Source organism: Nothoprocta perdicaria, unplaced genomic scaffold, assembly GCF_003342845.1.
Source record: "Nothoprocta perdicaria isolate Ctin4 unplaced genomic scaffold, notPer1 scaffold_84, whole genome shotgun sequence".
Taxonomy (NCBI): domain Eukaryota; kingdom Metazoa; phylum Chordata; class Aves; order Tinamiformes; family Tinamidae; genus Nothoprocta; species Nothoprocta perdicaria.
This window is the reverse complement of record NW_020456132.1, coordinates 2277802-2299086: the sequence shown is the minus strand read 5'-3', so window position 1 is coordinate 2299086 and position 21285 is coordinate 2277802. Positions and strand designations below refer to the sequence as shown.

General features: G+C 37.5%; 1 protein-coding gene across 1 annotated transcript in view; it reads left to right on the top strand.

The window, feature by feature from the left end:
* ERC1 (ELKS/RAB6-interacting/CAST family member 1) overlaps positions 1–21285 on the top strand; it is a 267410-nt gene that overhangs the window by 225508 nt on the left and 20617 nt on the right. The window contains exon 17 of the mRNA XM_026052172.1: positions 15240–15341. Within this exon, the coding sequence (XP_025907957.1) occupies positions 15240–15341 (102 nt within the window). The remainder of the gene's footprint in view (positions 1–15239; positions 15342–21285) is intronic.

Genomic DNA, 21285 nt, shown 5'->3' with positions numbered 1-21285 from the left:
TGCCAGAGAAATGAACTGAGTGGCCTTGCTGTAAACAGTCACGCATGTTTTCTGTTTGTGCCTTGGCTGGCGTTTCCCTCGGTAGTTTTTAGGGCATTGCAGTGTTGGCCAGGAAAGTCTGTTTGAAGCGGTGGGGGAGGCGGTTCATTACCTCACTCACAGAATGAGGTTTAGAGTTTATAAAATTGCTTGGGAATTTACATGATAAAACAGTATTTGCTGGCCTTCCTTTCAAAGGAAGGCATTCAAAATAATTTAAAAAAAATAATAAAAAAAAGACCTCCCTGGACTATGGACTAATATTTCACAAATTCAACCTCGGTTTTCAAAAAAAAACTGTTCTGACCTTTTAAAATATTCCTCCATTTCATGGAGTATATTAAGATTTTCATATTGTAGTTTTAGTTACAGTTTTTTAATTCTATCAAATCTTGCATGAATAAATGAAAATCAGTAGAATAATTGTTGATAGCATCCGGTACCATGTTTAAAGTGTCTCTCATTCAAGGAATGCAAAATCTTGTATAAAGTTATTTAAGCATCATTGCCCATGGTTAAAAAATGAGGAGATATGAGTTGCTGTTGGACAAGTCTAAGTCAGCAATTAAATCCTGTATTCCATTTTTATGCCTTTTTTTGTTATTGGCAACCAGCTTGCTCATGCAGTCATTAGTTAAAATATCTACACTGGGAAAAACAGGCTTGTTAGTGGTATCAAAAAGTTAAAAGCATTAGATAAACTTAATTTCTGCAGCAGACTGTATGAGGAAATCTGATGTTGTGCCTCAGAAGTAATAATTCTCTCGTCTAGGATTTCTGGACACCAGAGCTATGTAAATAATATAGTTATCGTCATTTCCCATCATAACTGTATTTTATGGTGGTTTTCTGTAGTCATCTCTTTGCAAACAACTGATCTGATAGACTCTATTTTTCATGTAAATAAAGAGGATATATTAGGTTATTGGGAAATCTTTATGTATAGTTTTCTGTAACAAAGATTTTAAATAGAACATTTATTAATTGTTATAAGAATTCTACATTCTAAATTTTATATTGGAACCGGTTATCCTTAATCAGTTTCTGACAGTCTTTATTTTCTGTTAGCAGATAAGTTCATGGCATAGATACAGAAGCTCAAAAATACTTGTTTATAAGAGGTCAAAATTGCCAGTTGTTTTATGCCTTGTTAATTCAAGGAATAAAATGATGAGTGCTTCTTTTGCTTAACTTCTATAGTTTGCATGGTATGGTTGGGAAGGATCCATATACAACAACTTCCTTTTTGTTAGCCATTGACAGGATGTGCCTCAGGGATAAAATATCTGAAACTTTCCCACAATCAGTTCTTGTGGTTGGCTTGGTTTGGCATCACTACTTCAGTATTTGAATTTATGATGCTTAAGCGCTCACCGGAAAATAGATTGAGTGTAGGGTTAGATTTAAAGCTTTTTCATACAGATAGATAGTTCAGTAAGGCCTCAGGTTTTGGTGACAGAGAGAATTCCACTTAAATTCATAAAGAAATTTAGTGAAATAGACCCATGCGTGTATTTTGTGTGACGAATCAGGAATTACATTGAAGTTTCAAATCTCAAAGAGGAGGGCTTAATCTCTTGTTTGAATTTCGTAAGAACCCAGTCATTTCTCCTAGTGTTTGACTGTCCTTACTGAATTGAATCCATTGATTGGATGGGAGCTTCTGATTACAGCATTAAATGATTAGGAACAGAGTGCAGGAAAAGTGGTAGAAGTTCCATTGCTTCAAATATTTTAAGTAAGAATTGACGAATAATCAAAAATTACTTTAAGGAACTTCCTCGCATTGACCTTCAAGAGGATATCCCTCGAATATCCCTTGAATATAGTATATTCTGAATCTGTTCTGAAGGATATCATTGAATTGCAATTTGATTGCAATTGAAGGGTATCATTGAATTGATAAGCAATTCACATATTGATAGCTGGTAGAAAGCAAAGGGACAGAAAGACTGCTGAAAATCCTTCAACAGGCTTTAAGACTGGTTTTCATTTCCATAGGCTCTGTAATGGGTAAGTTGATAGATGGTAGAATATGTGTTCCAAAAATGTGTGAGGAAAAGGCAAAGTCCAAGATATGGGGTGATTACTTGCTTGTATAGAGATAAGATAAAGCTATAGAAGGTTTCGAGGACGGTGCAGATTAATGCCTAGCCAACTTAACAGAATCAAAATGTTTTCTTTACTTGATGTAAGAATGATGGAAAGAATGAAGCACCTAGAAATATTTAATAAAATTAGCGATCTGTAAAATGCCATATATTGCATATTCTGATTTTTACTTGGGGTGGAATAACATTGTAAATCAATGATTCTTTTGAGAAAAGAAAAATATGAGGTTCTAGTAGAGAATTAATTCAGAGGAATCCCCACTCTCTTAAGAAATGATTATGAAAATTAAGTCTTAATTTTCAGAGTAAACTTTATCTTCAGTAAATAGTGACCTGTTAATGAACATCGATCCCAGGTATTTTCAGGTTCTGCCCTGAAATATTTCTCAGGTGTTCCCTCATCCACTGTRTTTAGTGCCTTCTATTTTAGAAAATAATTCCTCTTTTTGAATGTGTGATGAGTCTAGTCGAATGCAACACATTGTAGTCCAGCAAATAAATGATAATGCAAGGAAGAAAAAAACATATTACAATTGGAAAACTGAGAAATATACTGCAAATTAGGGCTAGTTTCTTGATATCAAGACTTCATTGTTTTACAGACTGAATTGTGGGAATCGACAGGATAGTATATCAAGTTTATTAAAAAGAGTTATGGGTTTATGAAGTTAGATGACAGTTACTTATGTTAGTTACTGAAAATGGATTGCTACTGAAGGCTCCAGCCTCCTCCTGCTTCTGTTGAATTCATGGTATTGTATTCTGAGGTATCTAGGTCTTTAAAAAGTAGTTAATTATTTTTCATGTTTTATTGCTGAATAAGGTTAGGTCATTTCCTCCTTTATAAGTACATTCTATTCCCTCCACTCTGTTCTTCTAAGGTGAAATAATGTGCAGGGCCAGAGAAAAGGTGCACATTTTTTTCCTAGAGTTTTTGACACTTGACACGTGTGTGTGTACAGAGAGGATGGAGTTTTTTTCCTGCTCATTTCTACCTTAGGAAGCTGTGATGACTCTGTTAACAGCTGCCATCTCTGAAAGATAAGGATGTGAAAGTTGATACTGGTGGTGATTTTGCTTCCAGTCCATCTCTTGAAAGGAGTTCTGTGGACAGCGCTGTCAAGTGCAARGCAGTGATTTTGACAGATCCTCTCTACAGCCGTTGTGTGCTGCTGTCCCCGAGTGGACCTTTACTGAACACAAAATCAAGGAATGGTTTCTCTCTGCCCTTCTTTCCCTTAATTGTGGGAAATTGATTGTGGGAAATTGATTTTTTTCAATAACAAAAAGGGGCTTTAGGTAAAACCTGTGCTAAAGGGCAAAATGAGTCTCAGACTGAGTTGTCAGAAGATTGGTGTCTGATCTATTTGGAGTAATCATACATTTATCACAAAAAAAAAAAAAAAAGAAAAAAGTGATGAGGTTGAGCACCATAAGTTTCAAGGATGGATAAAATGATCTTTGCATTAGTATCTTGCACAGTTTTGGTCAAATGTTATCTCAACTGTTGTAAATGTTATGTCTCCAAATGTGTATTAAACCATGATCACAGCACTTGTGCTGGAGGAAGGAATGACCTTTTGTCTTGAACACAGCCTAGGCGTAAGACTCTTTTATTCAGCTTATTGTCCTCCTCTTTGGATTGCAGCTTTGCAATCTTAGTCTTTTGTTCTCTTTCTTTCTGTTTACCATTAATTTCTGTCCTTCCTAGTGTGAGTACAAGTATTACCTGTAATTGAGTAAACAAAAAGCAAATGGAAATCATTTACTCTCCGACAGCTAAGTTTGGCCAAGTTCTTCATAAGATCTAAATAACCTAGGTATCTCTCTTATTTTTACAGTAGTATTTTTATTTTCATTGGGAACTTGAAATTTTAAACACTCCATTTCACCATTGTACCCCACTTAATCTTCTTAACAGTTTAAAAAACAAATCTTTCTGCTGTTTTCACGTTGGCCTGAATCTTAACCATAACTTCTGATACCAAGCCAGGGTGCCCTCCATGTCCAAACTACTAATAGATAAAACCTTGGCTCTTCCTCCTTTATTTGAACTAGCATGCCAGACTTCTGCCAACTGCTGACTTAATGGTGTTGAAAAAATAATGGAAACGATATAATGATCCTTAAGAAAACATACATATATAAGTTGTTTAAAACTTGGAAGACTGCAGGGGTTTATTTGCTCTGTGGAAGTAATAAGTACTGTACCTTATTGCTCTGGCTTGGTTTGGGTTTTGGGGTTTTTTGGGGGGGATTTTCTTTTAGGAGAAAATAATCCCCATTTTGTACTACTTTCAGGCTTATATCTCACGAAAAGAGGAGTAAGATTGCAGTGAGTTCTACCTGATTTGGAAAAAAAAAAAAAGGATCCAAATTGACATGTGGGGAAAACCAGGCCAAGACTAGTTCCTTACTGTCTATTTCTCATTGTCATCAAAACCAGAGGATCAGAACATTTCTTGATTGATTTTCCCCTATTGCCAAAACCAACCAGTCCTTCTCTTTTAAGGATACAAAGAGAAGTTAAACTATAAAAGCTTCCTTGTTTCCTTCTAGGTCTTTTAATAGCAAATAAGTTGGTTTAGGTTATCTCTTGTTCTTTCATCTCCCCTGCTTCCTTGGCTTGGTTGGGGCTGTTTAATATGTGACATCACCCGTCTAAATTTGGTCTTGCACTGAGAAGATATTTAGGGATAAAACAGAAGAGGTATGAGTGTTATTTTTTCGTTTTGCCCCCCACTCCTTTCTCTGTTGACAGTTCTACTAGAGGGAATATTTTTTTTAAGTTTTTACAGTGCTCTTTTTTTGGCACTTAATGGCACCGTAATTGATATGAAATGGCATAATGTAATGTAATTTACAAGAAAACAGCAAATTATGAGAAGGTAATGACAAGGATACTGTCTGAAATGCAAATGCCTAGGAGAAATTCATCTGACCAAATCAGCACATGTCTACACATTCTGTGCCATAATTTTTTTAGAAAGAAAGACAAATTCCTTCCTTGGTAAGAATAATTTTGACATAAGTGAAGAAAAAAAATGTTTCTCTGCTGTTTCCAGTTAATGTTATTATCTAAGCTCTGATTCAGATTTAATAGGAAAAATCAACTGCTGCAGGAAAAAGAAAGAAATGTTGGTTTATTGTGATTCCTTTTGCTTGCGCACTGCGTGCAAGAGCAGAGCAGATGGGCAGGACTCGTCTGTCCAACTCTGTGTATCACACATGTGCCGCTGTGTGCCGGGGCAGGAATTCTGCCTCCCTGGACCAAACACAGGGACCGTGTGGATGGACAGGCATCCTGTGTCTGCAGACCACACGCACAGATGGTGCGGACAGACAGGAATGTAATGTCTGTGTGTGTGTGCACAAAGCTCRTGAGGCAGTGCTGAATATCTGCATGGTAGATATATAGTTGATATATCCACTTAGTTAATATCTACATGGATATTAACCCTAATAATCAACTTTAAACATAAAGTCTTGCRTTAGTTTAGTTTAGAGTAGCAAAACTCTGTTGGTTCACAAAGGAAATGCCCTTGCTATTCTTCCCTCCAACAGTAACCATAGAAGATTTTGGCCAGATTGAAAGATGAAGTTGGGATGGAAGAAGACCACTRTTCTTATTCTATCTCTTTTTTGCACAACTTTTAAAATTAATTACAGARCAAGCATAAATAGTCTTGAGGTTTTACTTTGCTTTTTTTACAAAGTTGCTATCAACACTGTTTATATCATGCCGACACAGATACATTCATGTATACACCCAGAGCCTAGGTTCTGGGCAGTCACCGACAGTCTGGGTTGAGATGATACTGAGCAGTTCACATCATTTTAGAATCTAGGAATTTGTAGCTCTACATAACTACTATTTTTTTTTTAATGCCAAGAACAGCCTGCATAAGTGGGGGGTGGTGCTTTTAAGGACTCTTTGAAGCTGCAGGCAAGGATTGTTCAAGTGGTGAGTCATATGAGAGCAAAAAATACACAAGACTAAGAGCTGTGGTGTAAAAACTGCTGTACACCTTCCAAAAATATAAGATTCCTGGACAAAGGAATACTTCTGTTGTTATTTATTGTAAAGATACTGTCACAAGCAACAGAGATTTGGAAACTTTTTAATGGTATCAGCTCGTAAAGGTGTATGTAGATATCCATGAGCAAATGGCCTACAAATATTTTTTATCAAAGCAGATGATTATGACTAGCTTTAAAGATTTGCAATTGGCTGAAACRTGGTGTGCAGACTCCTAGGTGAGGTTTTTGCCAATCACTTATCATAGATATCCCTGGACTGAAAAAATTTCTGAAAGCAGACTAGGAGAAAGCAGAGTGAAGGGGACAGTGTGTCAAAAAGCTTGAAGAGGAAAGAAGTAGAATAAGAAATCTGCAAGTTTGTGTAGTAAGGAAGTAAGGATCTTGACAAATGTCTTTTTTCCCCCCCTTTTACATTGCTATAGAAGTAGCATTCGCCTTTTTGTTCAAGTGTCCTTCTTGGTGTCTACCAAAGTTGGTTAAAGAGACTGAATGAACTATCTGTATTACATATTCAGCAGACGTATGAAGTAAGCCTGAGAGGCTGTTTGCTGTTCCTTTGCTTTTCCATTGAGAAATTGCAGAGTGAGATACCAGAAAATGCCACTTCTAGAGTATTGCAGCTTTTAATGCAAGAGTATATTTAGAGACTAAATCCAGACTTACAGACTTAAAGCTTGGCAAAATATACTCATTTGGGCCAGACATTTATCCTACCATTTTCCAAAGCAGAGTTTAAGTGAYGGTACTATCCATCTGCTTATCTGATTTTTACCCCAGCAAGTGACTTCTAAGGTTGTTGATCAGTTTAAGCCGAATTTGACAGAGGGAAAGAAGCCTGAAGGATCTTGAACTGTATATAGGAAATTAATTAMCATCCACAGTTAGGTAGAGGAGAAAATAAAACCCCAAAGTAGTGCTCCCATGCAGGGAAAGGCAAGAAGAATTGAGCTATGATGTATTTTTCTTGGCTCTAGCACATGCTGGTCATCCAGAACATATGTACACTCACACTGGTTCCAGCTGACTCGTGCCTGGAGGCACCATGGGGAAGGAGGGCAGGAGAATGATGTTAYTGTAAGGGTGGAAGGTCAGGCTTAGAATATGTAGGGTACAAATCTGAAGCACACAGATTTCATCAGCACCATAAAACGGGTAGTAAAGTGGACTCCTATACTCTTTAAAGGTAGCTGTGCTCTCTGCAAAAGAAATCAGTCCTTAACTGATGGAAATAGTAGTGAAGAGGGTACAACAGATGGCAAATGGAAAGAGTGGTTTGATTTAGGGAAAAAAAAAAAAAGCCCCTAAACCTATTAATGTTACGCTAATTTAAATAAATGAGGTGTTTTTTTCTTTCAGGTCATGCATACTCCTGATGTTATGTTCCCTGGCAGGAAATTTTGTAGTAAGGGCCTTCTTTCCTGTCTTGGCGTGGAACAGGGATCAGACTTGCCCTCGCCAACTGTACCACTGGGCACATTCATAAAAGAAAGTCTATTTACCTGCATACTTTAAACACAGATTATAAAGGTTTTGTGTGCTCACTGTTGGAAGGTAAATATAACTAGTCCTCTTATTTCATCTGAAGATTTAAGCAAGCAGTTTATTTTGCTTGCTGTTGCTGTCTTCAGATCCATTTCAATAAATAAATTTTATGGCTTGGTTTAGTGCAAAGGATCCAGGATTCTTTCAGGATGTTGTCACAGGGTACCGCTTGTTCTTTGATCTTGCGTAGGCCACCCAGTCAGTATAAATCAGTGATACAATGCTGTGGTAAGTGCTTTCAGACTTCAGCCCTTGTTCAGATATCTTCTATATACAGGAAAACACACCTTACCCATCTATCTGCCCAGATAGAAAAGCAGTGGAAAGATGCCAAAGAACTAGCACATTTATTTTTCCCTGCATGGTGGTTGGTCGTGAAAGAAGAAGGGATTTTATTTTAAACACAATTAATTGCACTAAAAGCACAGTTTTAAGTCTTTGAGTGGGCAGATTACAGCTCTTGTGAAAGGCAGTTGTATTAGCAGCATTCTGTTAGTCTTAGACACAGCTTGACCCTGAAGTGAGTAGCAGAGAACTAAGGGAACATAGAGCATAGCGTTCCTATGGACATGCCACAAGAAGGAATCCCAAACACAGAATCTGATTTGGGTTGCCTTTTTTTTCCACTGCTTTTCTCTATGCAACATGCAGAACAATAGATTTCATTAGATTTATCAATAGGCAATCCTGTTTGTCTCCTAAAGAACTAATAAAGCTCCAAAAGACACATTCTTGTACAAGGAATATTTCAGTTCAAAGTTTGCCTTCTTTTAAAATCTTATCCACATGTTTCTACATATGTCAGCCTCAAGACAACTCAATATAACAATGATTGGCCTTTAATTTAGTTCAAAGGTTTTGGGATGTGCATTCTCTAGAATGAAGTTTCTCTGTAATTATCACACGTGGAAAGGTAAGCAGAAAAAAATAGAATTAAATATAAAATTAACTGGGTTGATAAAGTCTTTCACTTTATAATGTAACATTGTTGTAACATTGCCAATAGTTGATGTGGAAGCCTATATCTCAGGCAGAATCTGTGTTAAATCTTACAAGTCTTGATAATCCTAGCAGCTGCATGCTGYACTTGTGCATTGGGGTCACAGAAAAACAGAATGTAGTTAATAAGAAGGTTTTGCTTTTGTTTTCAGCCAAATACCATGTCCATTTGCTGTTAAGGGTGGAATCTAAGTTGCTTTATTAAGGAGTAGCTCCACATCCCAATCCCAGTGCCACCATATGTCTTTAAATCCCAAAATGACAATTCAGCATGTAACATTTGTAATATGTAACATTAAAAATTGAAAAATACTTAATGGATCATTAAATTTTATGAATGTAAAAGGTGCATATAGTAAGACAGTTCATACAATTTTTCAGAGTTCCTGTGTTCAAGGTAGGTATTTATTCAAGGTAGTTACAGAGAGCATCCTACTTCAATGTGAAATTTATTCTCAGTGTGTTTCTGACTGCAAGATTCCAGTAGATCCAGGGCTGTGTGTTTACAGAGTGCATAGCTTGCTGCATTTCTTCATAAAATACAACAAGGACTATTTGACAGCCTTTGCAAGAATGTGATTTTCAAATATATTGAATTTTGCTCAGAACTTGGGAAAAAATGTATATTCCACTTCTCCATTAATTTTTACATTTTTGATGGGTGAAACTTCTTCAGTGTATTGCACTTGCATGTCTGTACAGTCATTGAAAAATGCAGCTTTTTAACTGAGAGAAGTGGGATGACTTTTAATTCACTGACACACTGTCTCCACCACACATCCGTTTGTCACAAGTACAGTCATTCTATTAATGTTTATTTAATGTGGGCTTTTTTTTTTTTTACCTCTACATTAAAAGATTAATAAAGCTTGTTTAGACTAGTTAGAGAAGCCAGAAATTGCACGACTCAAATATTTTATAGAAACTGAGAAAATAGGCTCTGATGTCATGGTTTCCACTGCGACCCATGGGGGAGAACCCGATTTGCTGAGAACTGGTTGAATAAATTACACTAATGTCAGTATGAACTAGGCTAGATTCATACAATGAATGCATAGCTAATCAGTTAATATCTGGTTTTTGTTAGAGGTCACAGAAATTTTATTCTTACCAATGAAATTTGGTTTCAAAAACGTGCCAGGATACTGGTTAGCAGCACATTAGCTATCCTGCAGAAATACTTAGGTATTCTAAAGTGAATACATACCTTTCTTAACTAATGCAAGCTTTCAAATAAAAAATATTCTCCAAAATATATTACAAACAATGTATATGCAGTTAATCTGTGGTTTTCAGATTTATGTGTGGAATGCCACTTTAAARGGCTTGTTAGTCCTGGGCAGAACTACTCTAGACAGTTTTACCAGTTATGTTCCTCCATATGTGGATCAACTTCATTTTTTTTCTCATATAGTGATTCAATTTTGATAAAATATATAAAATTTGTTTTKTAGGGTGCAAGTGCACAGACAAGCTAGCAGTGTAGTCTGCAGTGAACAAAAAGCAACTTATTATTAGGCACCTCCAGGTGAGACTATGCTTTGAAGCAGTATATCCATGAAGTAGAAACTTAGTGATTCTCAAACAACGTTCGCCATGGCTACAGTTTGGGTAGCTAAAATATTATTCAAGAGCTATTTGGAAAGGAAGTTTTCAGATGTTGACTGCATGAAATAATTGACTCCATGATAATTTCCTTGTTTACCCAAACAGCTAAAGAATACAAAATTCAWACATAAGTAAACTGTTAGATCATCAGAAAAAAAAAAAAAAAAGAGGAAAATACAGGAAAGGTAAATGTGAAATCCCTGCAGACATACAGAACAGTAAAAGAGAATGGGGAATAATTTTAAAAAGTGMTGATGCTGAGAATCTACATTTATGAGTAAAACAAGCTTATCTCCTTTTCTCCTGGTTTTCTTTCAATATAACCACCTGCTGTAACAAGGCACAGAACAGAGGCCAAGGCTAAATACTGACAAGAAGCAGGAAGGGAGTTAAGGAAAAACGTGCAGAGACAAGAGCAAGATTGAAGAAGTTTTCAAACGGAAAGAAGAGGGGAAGGAAAAAAAGAGGCAAGATTTGCTGCACTGTATTGGCACAATCATATACACAGAAAAAAAGCTTGCTTTCTTTCTTAGATACAGCACCCATGCAGATGTTATGCTTTAGATCTGCAGTCTACGGGCTCTGCTCTGCAGATGTCTTGTGGCAGGTTATGGGCAGCCAGGCCAGACTTGGAGTTAGAGGCCTGAAAAGGACGTGCGACGGCTCGTCAGTAGTTTTGAGGCTTGGCACTAGGCTAAAAGGTTTGGGGACTGTTCCTCTGTGTAGCGATTATTGGGAAACCTAAAGTTTCACAGGCTCGGAAATGCTCCCAGATGGATTACAGTGCTCTACCTGGGCAACATCTATTTGAAATGTGGAGGTAGGAGGCTTTCTTAACTTCGTTACATAGAGATTGCTGTCTGGATTTTTAGTGATTGGAGGGCAAGAAATAAGTCTAGTCTGTCCAAAAAAAAAAAAAAAAAACCTGTGGGAAAAATCAAGAAATGTTTCATTTGTTTGTCCCTTTTTTTCCATCTGGCATTTTCTCAGTACAAGCAAAAAGAAGGTCTTGGTTTAAGTGGATCTGACGTCCGGTTCTTATCGTCACTGGTTTTGGTGACAAGCTCCGTAGGTTTTAGGCAAGAGGCACTCCCCAGGCAGCCCGTTTGTCCGCATTGCTCAGGCATTTTCGCACGGAACGCAGCGGTTAAAACCACTTTGTTGCTCATCGCTTTTATAGCGATGGAGAAATGTTTGCCCTAGGATCCGCGCCATAACCTCATAAGGTGGGAGCAGATTGTATAATAGCGCGATGACAAAGCAGTTTAGGACTGCAGGATGTTGGAGTGGTTCCCCGCAGAAAAGTAAACTGTTTGTTTTTAAATCATTCCAGCAGCCATATGCCAGTACTCTAGAAATTTCCATCCTTTTGAGTTCTTTTTTTTTTAAGGAAGGGAGGAGTGGGAGAGAAACTCGGTTCATATATTTCCGTTTATTTTGAAAATTCCCAATTAGAAGTTGCTCGGTTAGCATTTGAATCCAGAGAAGAAGCTTTTTGTTTTGCGTATTTGACAGGAGGAGGATTAGAAGGTTATTTTTTGTTCTGCAACAGTGCTTGGAACTTCAGTGCTGGAAAGTTGCTAGTGGTGTCTATCAATAAGTAAATTTGTTTTCTTTCCCCTCTTGATTTTTGCCTAATTCCAAAAATATATGTGTTAAGTAGTTCCTGTTGTGAAATCATAGTGCTGAACATGACATTTTCTTGCCATGATGTGTCTATGACAAACAAGTACTTTTGGATTACTGGCAACAGCAACACGAAGGTCAGGCTGGACTGAAGAAAATGACCTTCTAAGTGAGCTGGTCCTGTATAGTCCCCATCACTTGGATGCTGTAGGGAGAAGAATCACAGTCTTTCCTCTAGGAAAAGTCTTTCCTGTAGGACAAGAGGAAATGGCCTCAAGTTGCACGAGGGGAGGTTCAGATTAGACATTCGAAAGAATTTCTACACAGCAAGAGTGGTCAAGCATTGAACAAGCTGCCCAGGAAAGTGGTGAATGAGGCACTTAGGGACATGGTTTAGTGGGCATGGTGTTGAAGRGTTTACGGTTGGACTCAATGATCTTAAAGGTCTTTTCCAACCATAATGGTTCTATGATATCTACGGAATGGAATGGAATAATGGAATCTATGATACACTTGGATTAGGTTTTTGAATGGGCTKTCATGGCACTAAATTGTAGACACGCGACCAGATGGAATTTTTCAACTTAACTTCCTTAACTTCACTTGGGAAAACTCCAGCCTTAATATTTATAAAATTGCCCGAAGATGAAAAGCCTAAGTAACTAGAATTATAGAAAAAGAAATTAGGTTGGATTTGTGCGAACATCTCCTCTAAGTATGTCCAGTTAGATCAGATTGCTCCGAGCCATGTCARGTCAGGTTTTGAGTATCTCCAGGTCCTGAGCCTCCCTGGGCACCTGCTCTAGTGCTTGATCATCCTCATTGTAAGGAGATTTTTCTTCATATCTATGTTGAATTTTCTGCATTTCAATTTATTCTCATTTCCTCTTGCCCTGACACTGTGCATCTCCAAGAAGGAGGTGTTTGGCTCCATATTCTCTGTTTCCTCCTATAAAATAATTTAAAAAGCCTACTCTTCTTCAGCATAACCCATTCTCAGGGTCCTATTACATCATAGGTCTTCGGTCTTACTAAGTACTAATAGGTCATAGGTCTTACTAAGTATTAATAGTAGAATAATCCACATGAAATTAAACAACTGCAGGATGCAACCTTTTCAATCTGCTTAGGAAAGTTCTCTGAGAGATCCTGTGCCTCAAATGTTTAGGTCTGTATATTCTTCCATCCTGTAATGGCACTAAGTCTTTTTTTAACATGCAATATCATAAAGTGTGTTGCCTGTCTCTGGGAAAACCTTTACAAAGCTGTTTTTTTCTCTCCTGGAAAAGTCAATGTTATATACTAGCATTCTACTAGCCTGATGTTTTTTCTGCTTTTTAATGGATTCATTCTCACGCAGTTTGAAACTCATGTAGCACATGTTTACTGGAAAGAACAAAAATTTCCAGAGAAACGTAAAATAATTTGGAATCTCTAGGTCTTTCTTGCAAAGAAGAAGTTATTAAGGAAACCAGTCTTAAATACAATAAAATAATAAACATTGAAAAGGCATCTTGAGAATAGACTAGTTGTCCAAGTATGGATATAGCGTGTTTCAATCAGTGACTTATGAATGATAAGAGTCAGACTTGGAATTCAAAACTTGTCTGACAAAACACTGAGCAAACAATATAAAGATTTTGTATGGTTACATTGCTTTCCTCAAGCACAACTTAGTATTAACTTATTTAAAATGAGTCCAAAATAAAATCAAACCCAGATTCAAACCCTGGACCTTTTCTATAATGATCTGAATACAGTCAAATAGAATTTACTTTCTGTAGCCTTGAGGCGGTCATTAAAATTATAGTTTTCAGTGAGAAACCATTAAGTTGTGAAAGGAATGAATCAATAACTGGCATTTTTACAGAAAGTTTTGGACTTTCATTAAGACATTTAATTTAGTGAATCTTTGGTGATTTAATATGTCTAGCTATGCACAATTTAATGCATATCATATCTTATATTACGTCTATCTATGCTTTTTTTCCTTTTTTTCCTTTTTTTTTTTTTTAAACTGATACAAACATTTCACAAACCTTAAAAGGCTCTGTCTACCTCCGTGAGGTGTAAAGAGAAATGTCTCCTTTGCCTTGTGGCCCTGCTGCAAGGCCCAAGGGCACTTGTTTCCTTGCATATTTGTGCATGTTTTTATAGGGACTTAGAGACCTCCTTTCAGGGTGGTATATTTAAACATGTCTTTATGTCAGTAATACATTCCTTCACAGTTACATTTAGGTGGTATAGTTTAATGCCTACTGCAATTGCTTACCCCAAATTGTAATGCTCAGGTAGTATTCCATTTATTCATGCATGTCTTTTTAAACAGTATATTTTGAACATGAAGTAGAGGAGCAACATGTGCTCAATCAGTTGTCCTTGTATAACCAGAAGGCTCCTTTGAGTTTACATTTTTATTTTAAACTTGCTTAAAATTTGCCTTGAGCATACTGGTAGTCAGGAGTTCTATATGTGTTTCTTCTTCTTCTTCTTCTTCTTCTTATTATTATTATTATTATTATTATATCCTTGCATTATATATCCTTGCAATTTTGCAGTTTCCTAAGAAGTACAAGGCAAGTTGAGAATAAGAAATTTGCTTGATACTTTGATAATTCTCAGCTTGACTCTATACAGTTTATAATTTTATACATGTTGATTATATCATTCTATTACTCTCTTTTTAATCTCCTCCCATGAAGACTTTTCTTCCGATTTTTTTTACCAGTCTGAGGATTTTTTTCCCACTTCCTTCTATATCCATTGAAAATTTATTAGAAGGTTTATACTGAATGGACTTTTCTTATATAATGCTGTATTCGTCATTTTTATTATTGTCAGTTTTTTTTACTCTTTTTGTAAATCTAACTTCACCATTTGTTTTATTTTCAACTAATGTCTGCATATTTAATAGATGTCTTCAATGGGCAGTTTTCCAGATTGGTGCTGAAATTTTAGTCCTAAGGTTCTTTAACAAGAAGTGAGTTTCTTTGTACACGTGACAGCACAAGGCTTAGTAGGTCTAATTCTGATGAGCCAGTTCATTGCAAAACAACTTATCCTCAAAATGGAGTATTTGTTCTTGTTTACCAGTTTCTGCTAATTCTCTGTTGTAAGAAATACTAACATTTAAAGTACATACATATTTTTTCTACATATTTTTTCTTCTATTTTTTGGTATACAGGATAACATACATATCGTATTCCCATTAGCCATTATACTAGAGCTCTTTTATTAGAAGGTAGACTGAGATTCTTTTTTCTCTTTAACAGACTCAAAACCGCATGAAGCTGATGGCTGACAACTATGAGGATGACCACCTCAAATCCTCATCCCATTCCAACCAAACCAACCACAAGCCCTCCCCAGACCAGGTAATGTGTCTCTTTTTTTTGTCTTTTAAACTAATTTTTACTATGGAGTCTGTTTATTTTGAGCTGTACATAATTTTCTCTGACATGTTTGCAGTACCTTGGATCAAAAATAACATTCCACGGTGGAGTTATAAAACAGAAATGGATGCTGCACTTTTGTCGGCTTCCTTGAAAACTCCCGAAATATGAGCGAGCCGTTCCCAGTACAAAGCTGTTATTAAGTGGGTGGAGGTGAAGGAGCAGACAATGAAAGGGAAGACAGAAATGTTACTGTCCAAAAATGCAGGACGGGACTCTTAGAATCATAGAATCCTTAAAGTTGGAAGGGACTTCTAGAGATCATCTAGTCCACCCCTCCTCTTTTCTCGAGCATATTTGGATTTTTAGAAACTTAAGCTCACTGCTTGAGTAAGCGGAGTGTCCAGGACTGTTTCTTGTCTTGAGTAGCAGGAAATCGTGCTCAGGATCAGCTTTCTGATCTATGGATTGCATGTGAGCACTTCCCTTCATTTCCCGGGAGGGAGCCCTGGCCCCTGTGCCAGACGAGCGCAGGCTGCTCCCTCGCAGGCTCAATGGGCCATGGACTGAAGGAAAATCAATTTACCATCAGCGTGTGCCGTTTACAGAGCACAGCCGTGAGTCTGATAACTATCAGAGAGATTGCCTATCCCTTGGGTAGCCCACAAAATGCCAATATTATTGCATAGCCTATGTTGTAATCTCTCCTGGTCCAGTTTAATTATAACATTAGCAATCATTAATCATTGTCTTGACCAAGTGCAGGAGCGTTTGGCACTCCTCGCTGCCCTTTGGCTGAGCTAGAAATAGTTGAGGCCTGAAGGAAGGCATCTCACTCTAGACCTCTAAGTACCAGCTCAGTGAAATAACAGAAATTATGAGTAAGGCATGCAAGGAAAATGATAAACAAACAAGTACATATTCACCTTACTAACAGAGATATCTAAAATTCTCTGCTTGTCTATATCAGAGAAAGGTGTGGGGGATGCAAAGAGGAAGGGGTAGAAATTTTCTCATTTTCAAATCACCCTCCTCTCCTTTCATACCCCCTCCTAGATTGTAAATGAAGATCTGTAAGTAGAATGACTTGAATTTTCTGGAATCTCTTTGGAAAATATCGATCATACTTTCTTTAGGAAAGCGCAGTTACTACTGCAAATTGTGTTGTTCTCATAATCCCAATTTGGAGGAAAATTCAAGAGTATCGATTGTTTGTACACAGCAAGTCTGCAGAGAAATCAAGTCGTTTTCATAATGCAACTGTAGCACATGCTTAAAAAGCAGCACAGGTGGCATTCACAGATGAAATGAAGAGATAAAAATTAAAGGAATAAGGAAGTTATTGCAGGGGCATCGTGGGGGAAGTGGGTTGGAAAGGGGTGGGGGGGGAGGATCTACTTGCCCTTTCCCGGTATGTAGGGACATTTTAAAAGACCTCAAAGCTTCCAAGAGCACAAAGCATCCAGGTGGCTCCGAGTCTTGCTCCGGGAATTAAAAGAACGCTTTTTGTTTTACTGCTGTTTGTACTCACCTAATGTGCTTTAAATACTAACCAAGTCTTTATTTCRTTCCCATGCTGCGCTGGGGCTCTGCCCCGCTGGCCACCTCTGCGCCGCTAGGATGAGGAGGAGGGTATTTGGGCATAACGAGTCAGCTGCTCTTAGTGCAGCCATTTTGTTCAGAACGGTGAGAATCCCCTGCTCCTTCCAGTCCCAACAGCGATGCCTCCCCTGTCCCCTCGCYCCCGCCTCCCCGCTTCCCGTGCTTCCCTCCTCTCTGCTCTGCATGCGGCTGTTGCTCCTCTCGTGATTTCCACGTTGGGGTTTTCTGTCTGCCCATAATCAAGCCCTTGCCTCGTGCTGTTGTGGGGAGAGCYTTCCAGGGCATGTCATGGGGTTTACGTGCGAAGCAAGCGGCTAATGCCTCTGCGAGAGCAGGAAACGTCTCTCCTATAATTTATCGTTTACTTCACGGAGCAAATGTTTTCAGGAAGATTCGTTTTCAAAGCACTTTGCACCGTAGCCAAATCTCTGTGTGTTTTTTCAATTCTGCTTAGCAATGAATTTGCTCAGAGATGTTGTTCCTTCAGGAGAGCAGGGCATTTGAGCACGTTGAGATGTGCTGCTGAGATTGCTGCCACATGAACTGACCTAAATAGTCACAGATACTTATTTGCTCACAATAGATGATTCTTGATAATGACCAGGAATTTAATTTCATATAAACTTTGAAGGCAGAAAAGAACATTGCCTTAACCTTCCTCTCTCCCAATCCTCATTGTTCTCTGGAGRAAAAAAATAAAATAAAAAAGGAGGGAGGAGAGAATTCTGCTTAAATGTCCAAGCTCAATTTGTTTCTTTAAATCTGACTCTGTAATTTACCTTTTCTGCTTCTCTTCTTTTCTAGAAGAGAAGGCAGTGCTCAGGAATACGCCCTTGTCTTTGCTCTGGTTCTCTTGTCAAAAAGACAGTAAAAGTCCATTTACTGACCAGGAGCCTTGAGACACAGTTACAGAGATCAATTATAAGGCTACAATACATAGGATTCATTTTTGTCTTCGGGAAGATGAATCTCTTTGAAATACTTAAAAAAAAAACTTTTTAAGGGATTGAGATATATTTAAAGATTTATATGAAAAWTTTTCACTTATCCTTATAAGAAAACATATTTCACATGATTTTTTTGCAGTCTTTCTCAGAATTTGATTCTTTTTCATATCAGTTATTTGAAATAATTTTCCTGAAAATTTCTATGGCATTTTTGGACCTTGCATTTCTGAAAATCATTACTCTGAGAGGTGTTTTTTTTTAAATATATAAAAGATACACTCTTATCTCTTCACACTTGCTTAACTGCAGAGTACGTATCTGTCTGACTGCTTAGATCAGATCCCTCTTTTCAAGTCAACCATCTGAAAAATGTAATCCAGCTGTGGCAATGTCAAACTTGCATTTCATGCCTTGGAGTTTAAACTGAGAGAATCTCTTCTGTGGTAAAATCGATAACGTGCTTCATTAATTTACAATCCTTGCTGGTTTCACCTTCTTTTTTGAGTTGCTACTCTTGTAAGGGTTGTGTGTTAGTATATGATTGTAGACATTGTAGAGACTTGCGGTGTTTGTAAAGATTTGCTGAAGCGTTTCACTTAAACACCAAGGATCAGGTAAGTAAAGGATGAAAAGGAAGAGCACCTGCACTCTGAAGATAGGCACGATACTGGTTTTTATTCTAGAGCGAAAATGAAGGTTGTGTTGCAAACACTGACTGAAAAGTACTTCTCTTTTCCAYTCCCAATTGCTGACATGTTGGTGAATGCGGCTGTGCCAAGAAGTATGGTTTCTCTTAATTTGCTATATGAAGGCAGGGATGGTTCACATAGCAATCAAACCCCTCCTCTTTCTCCTTGACRCGTTTTCCTCAACTTCCACACTATGGTAGCTGCGCAAGGCAAGTATCCTGCTCATCCCCTTTGTAAAAGAGAAGATATTTTAAGTGACAGAGTCCCCGTTTAAAATTAAATATACATATACAACAATGTGTAGGTTACAGTGGCAAAAAGAAGACTAATAGCATAAGGCTGTGAGCTGACCTTGTTCTTTACAGTTCCTTCAGATTTGAGGAGGTAGTCACCTCTGGTCAGTACTGAAGATAAAGTGGAGATCACTGAAATATGTAGAATAACAAACTACATTAATTTATTTGTATGCTTTGGCATTTTCATATTCTTTTCCCTGTAGCATTCTGGAATTGGCCCAAAGTGTTAATATTCAAATATGTCAAATCCGTATGTGATCCCACTATTGTACGTAGCTCCCCTGAAGTGGAGCCTTACTTCTAAACATATGTGCACTTCCTGTAGTTTCAGAGTACGGTAGTTTACATTTCAGTTTACAGGTCAATGTAAATACCATTTTTCATCCTGAAATATTAAAATACTCTTTCCTAGTGTTTTTCTCCAGCATTGTTTCCTTGCAGTCTGAATTTCTTATGACTTCTCTTTTTATTCCCCAGATGGAGCTCTGTGCTCCTCTATATTCAAGCATATTCACATGAGCTTGTTTGCTAGGATGCTGTTTTGTATTTTTGAGATCATTGCTTTGATCTTCATTGCTATAAAATATAATAGGAATTTAGCAATGTTATGATATCTAATGTATATTATATATGTGTGCATGTGTGTCTATATGTAGACATATGTACATATGTATTGTGTGTGGGCTGTGTAGAGAAAATAGAGCTTCCATACGTAACCTTCTCRAGCTGCTCAGCCCATCTAGTTTTCTTCAGTATGGCCAGGCTATCTGCTATGTTATAAAGCGTGGRCATGGTCCAGATCTTCTTATGTTACCATATTCCTGGTTTGCAGTAGGAATCTGGTAGATGCCCTCACCATACAAGCTTTTAGGCTCTCAGTCCATGGAAGCGTTTTGTATGAACAGTTGCCAGAAATCTGTGAAGTCACGGATATGCCTCTTAAGGAGCTAAACATTTGGTTTTGCTGTTCTTGAATTCCAGGAACTAAAATCTGAAAATGAATGTTATGCTTTTTAGAGAACAGTGGAGTGGTCAAAGAGCCAGCATTTAGCAGGAGTGTATAAAAATGTTGCTTTTTTCAAGATGATGAAAATATTGGCAAGTTCCTATTACTTACTGTAAAAATATGGCAAGACAAAATGCCTCTTATATTTGACATTTTTATTTCATACTTGACTGATACAAGTTTTCACAGAAAAATATGCGTTGTGTATTGACTGCCAAATACCCAGCTAGCAAGTCTCCAAGGATTTCAGAAGGTGATGTCTGTGGTGGAAGGAGGGGTTAAGTCATGATGGGAAATTATTTGTATAATTTTTTAATAACAGGGAAACGGTCATTTCAAGTAGATTCATGGATTTCATGTCAAAAATACTATAAATCATCATTTGCAGCATCACTAGAATGCATGTGTACATTGTGTAACAAAGGCTACATTTCTARTGTTATAATTTGACTTCAGACATATCTTCTGAACTTAGGAACTGAAAAAAGGGCAAGTCATCAATATAAAGCATGTTTCTGATATGATGAACTGTGAGTTTTCTAACTCTAGGTTTTAATCGAGCAGTTCTGAAGCATGTTTCAGAGCATGTTTCAGAGCATTTCTGAGCATTTCTGAGCATGTTTCTCTGTGAGCAGTCTCATTCTAAATAACCACTCATGATTATTGAAGGGCAATGGAGCTTCAACAGTATTTCCACATGCCATCTATTAGGACAATTTGACAGAATTAAAATGAAGAATGAGATAAACAATTTAAGTCTCACAGAGGACTTGATAATGGTAAGCTTATGCAAAAAACAGCTGAATGCTCAAGTTTGTAAACCATGTGTTTCTGAGTGGTGTCTGCTGAGCAGTTTTATCTGACCCCTAGGAATGCCCAGAATAAACATTCACAGTTTCCTTTTTGTTTGTTTTGAAGGTTGTGTTTAGTTATTTCCTTCTGATGACTCAAAGGAAATACACAAAAAATTGTCACATAGTCAGTCAGTGCACCTGGCTGTTCAAACAGATGAAGAGGAGAGTGGCAGAAGTAGGTGACAAGTGAACATAGTTGGCAGAACTGTGACTACTCTGATGGCCAGGTAGGAGAGGTAGCAGTAACGGCGTGCAGGGAGGTGGGACAGGCCATCCCAGGCTTAGCTGAACCTTTGCCACAGCTGTCAAACCCCATGAACTTTCTTTGAGATCACCACAGAAACAAATTGGGAAGTTTGCGAAGAATATTGGTCTTTTTTCTACGTTATTTGGTGTTTGAACAGTGATTTCTTTCGATGAAGTACATATGTTATGAATAATGAGTTCCATTTTCAAGTGATTACCCAGGCATTCATAGAGTGCACAAATATGATCTTTCTCTCAACAGGAGGAACATAATATCCTTGCATTA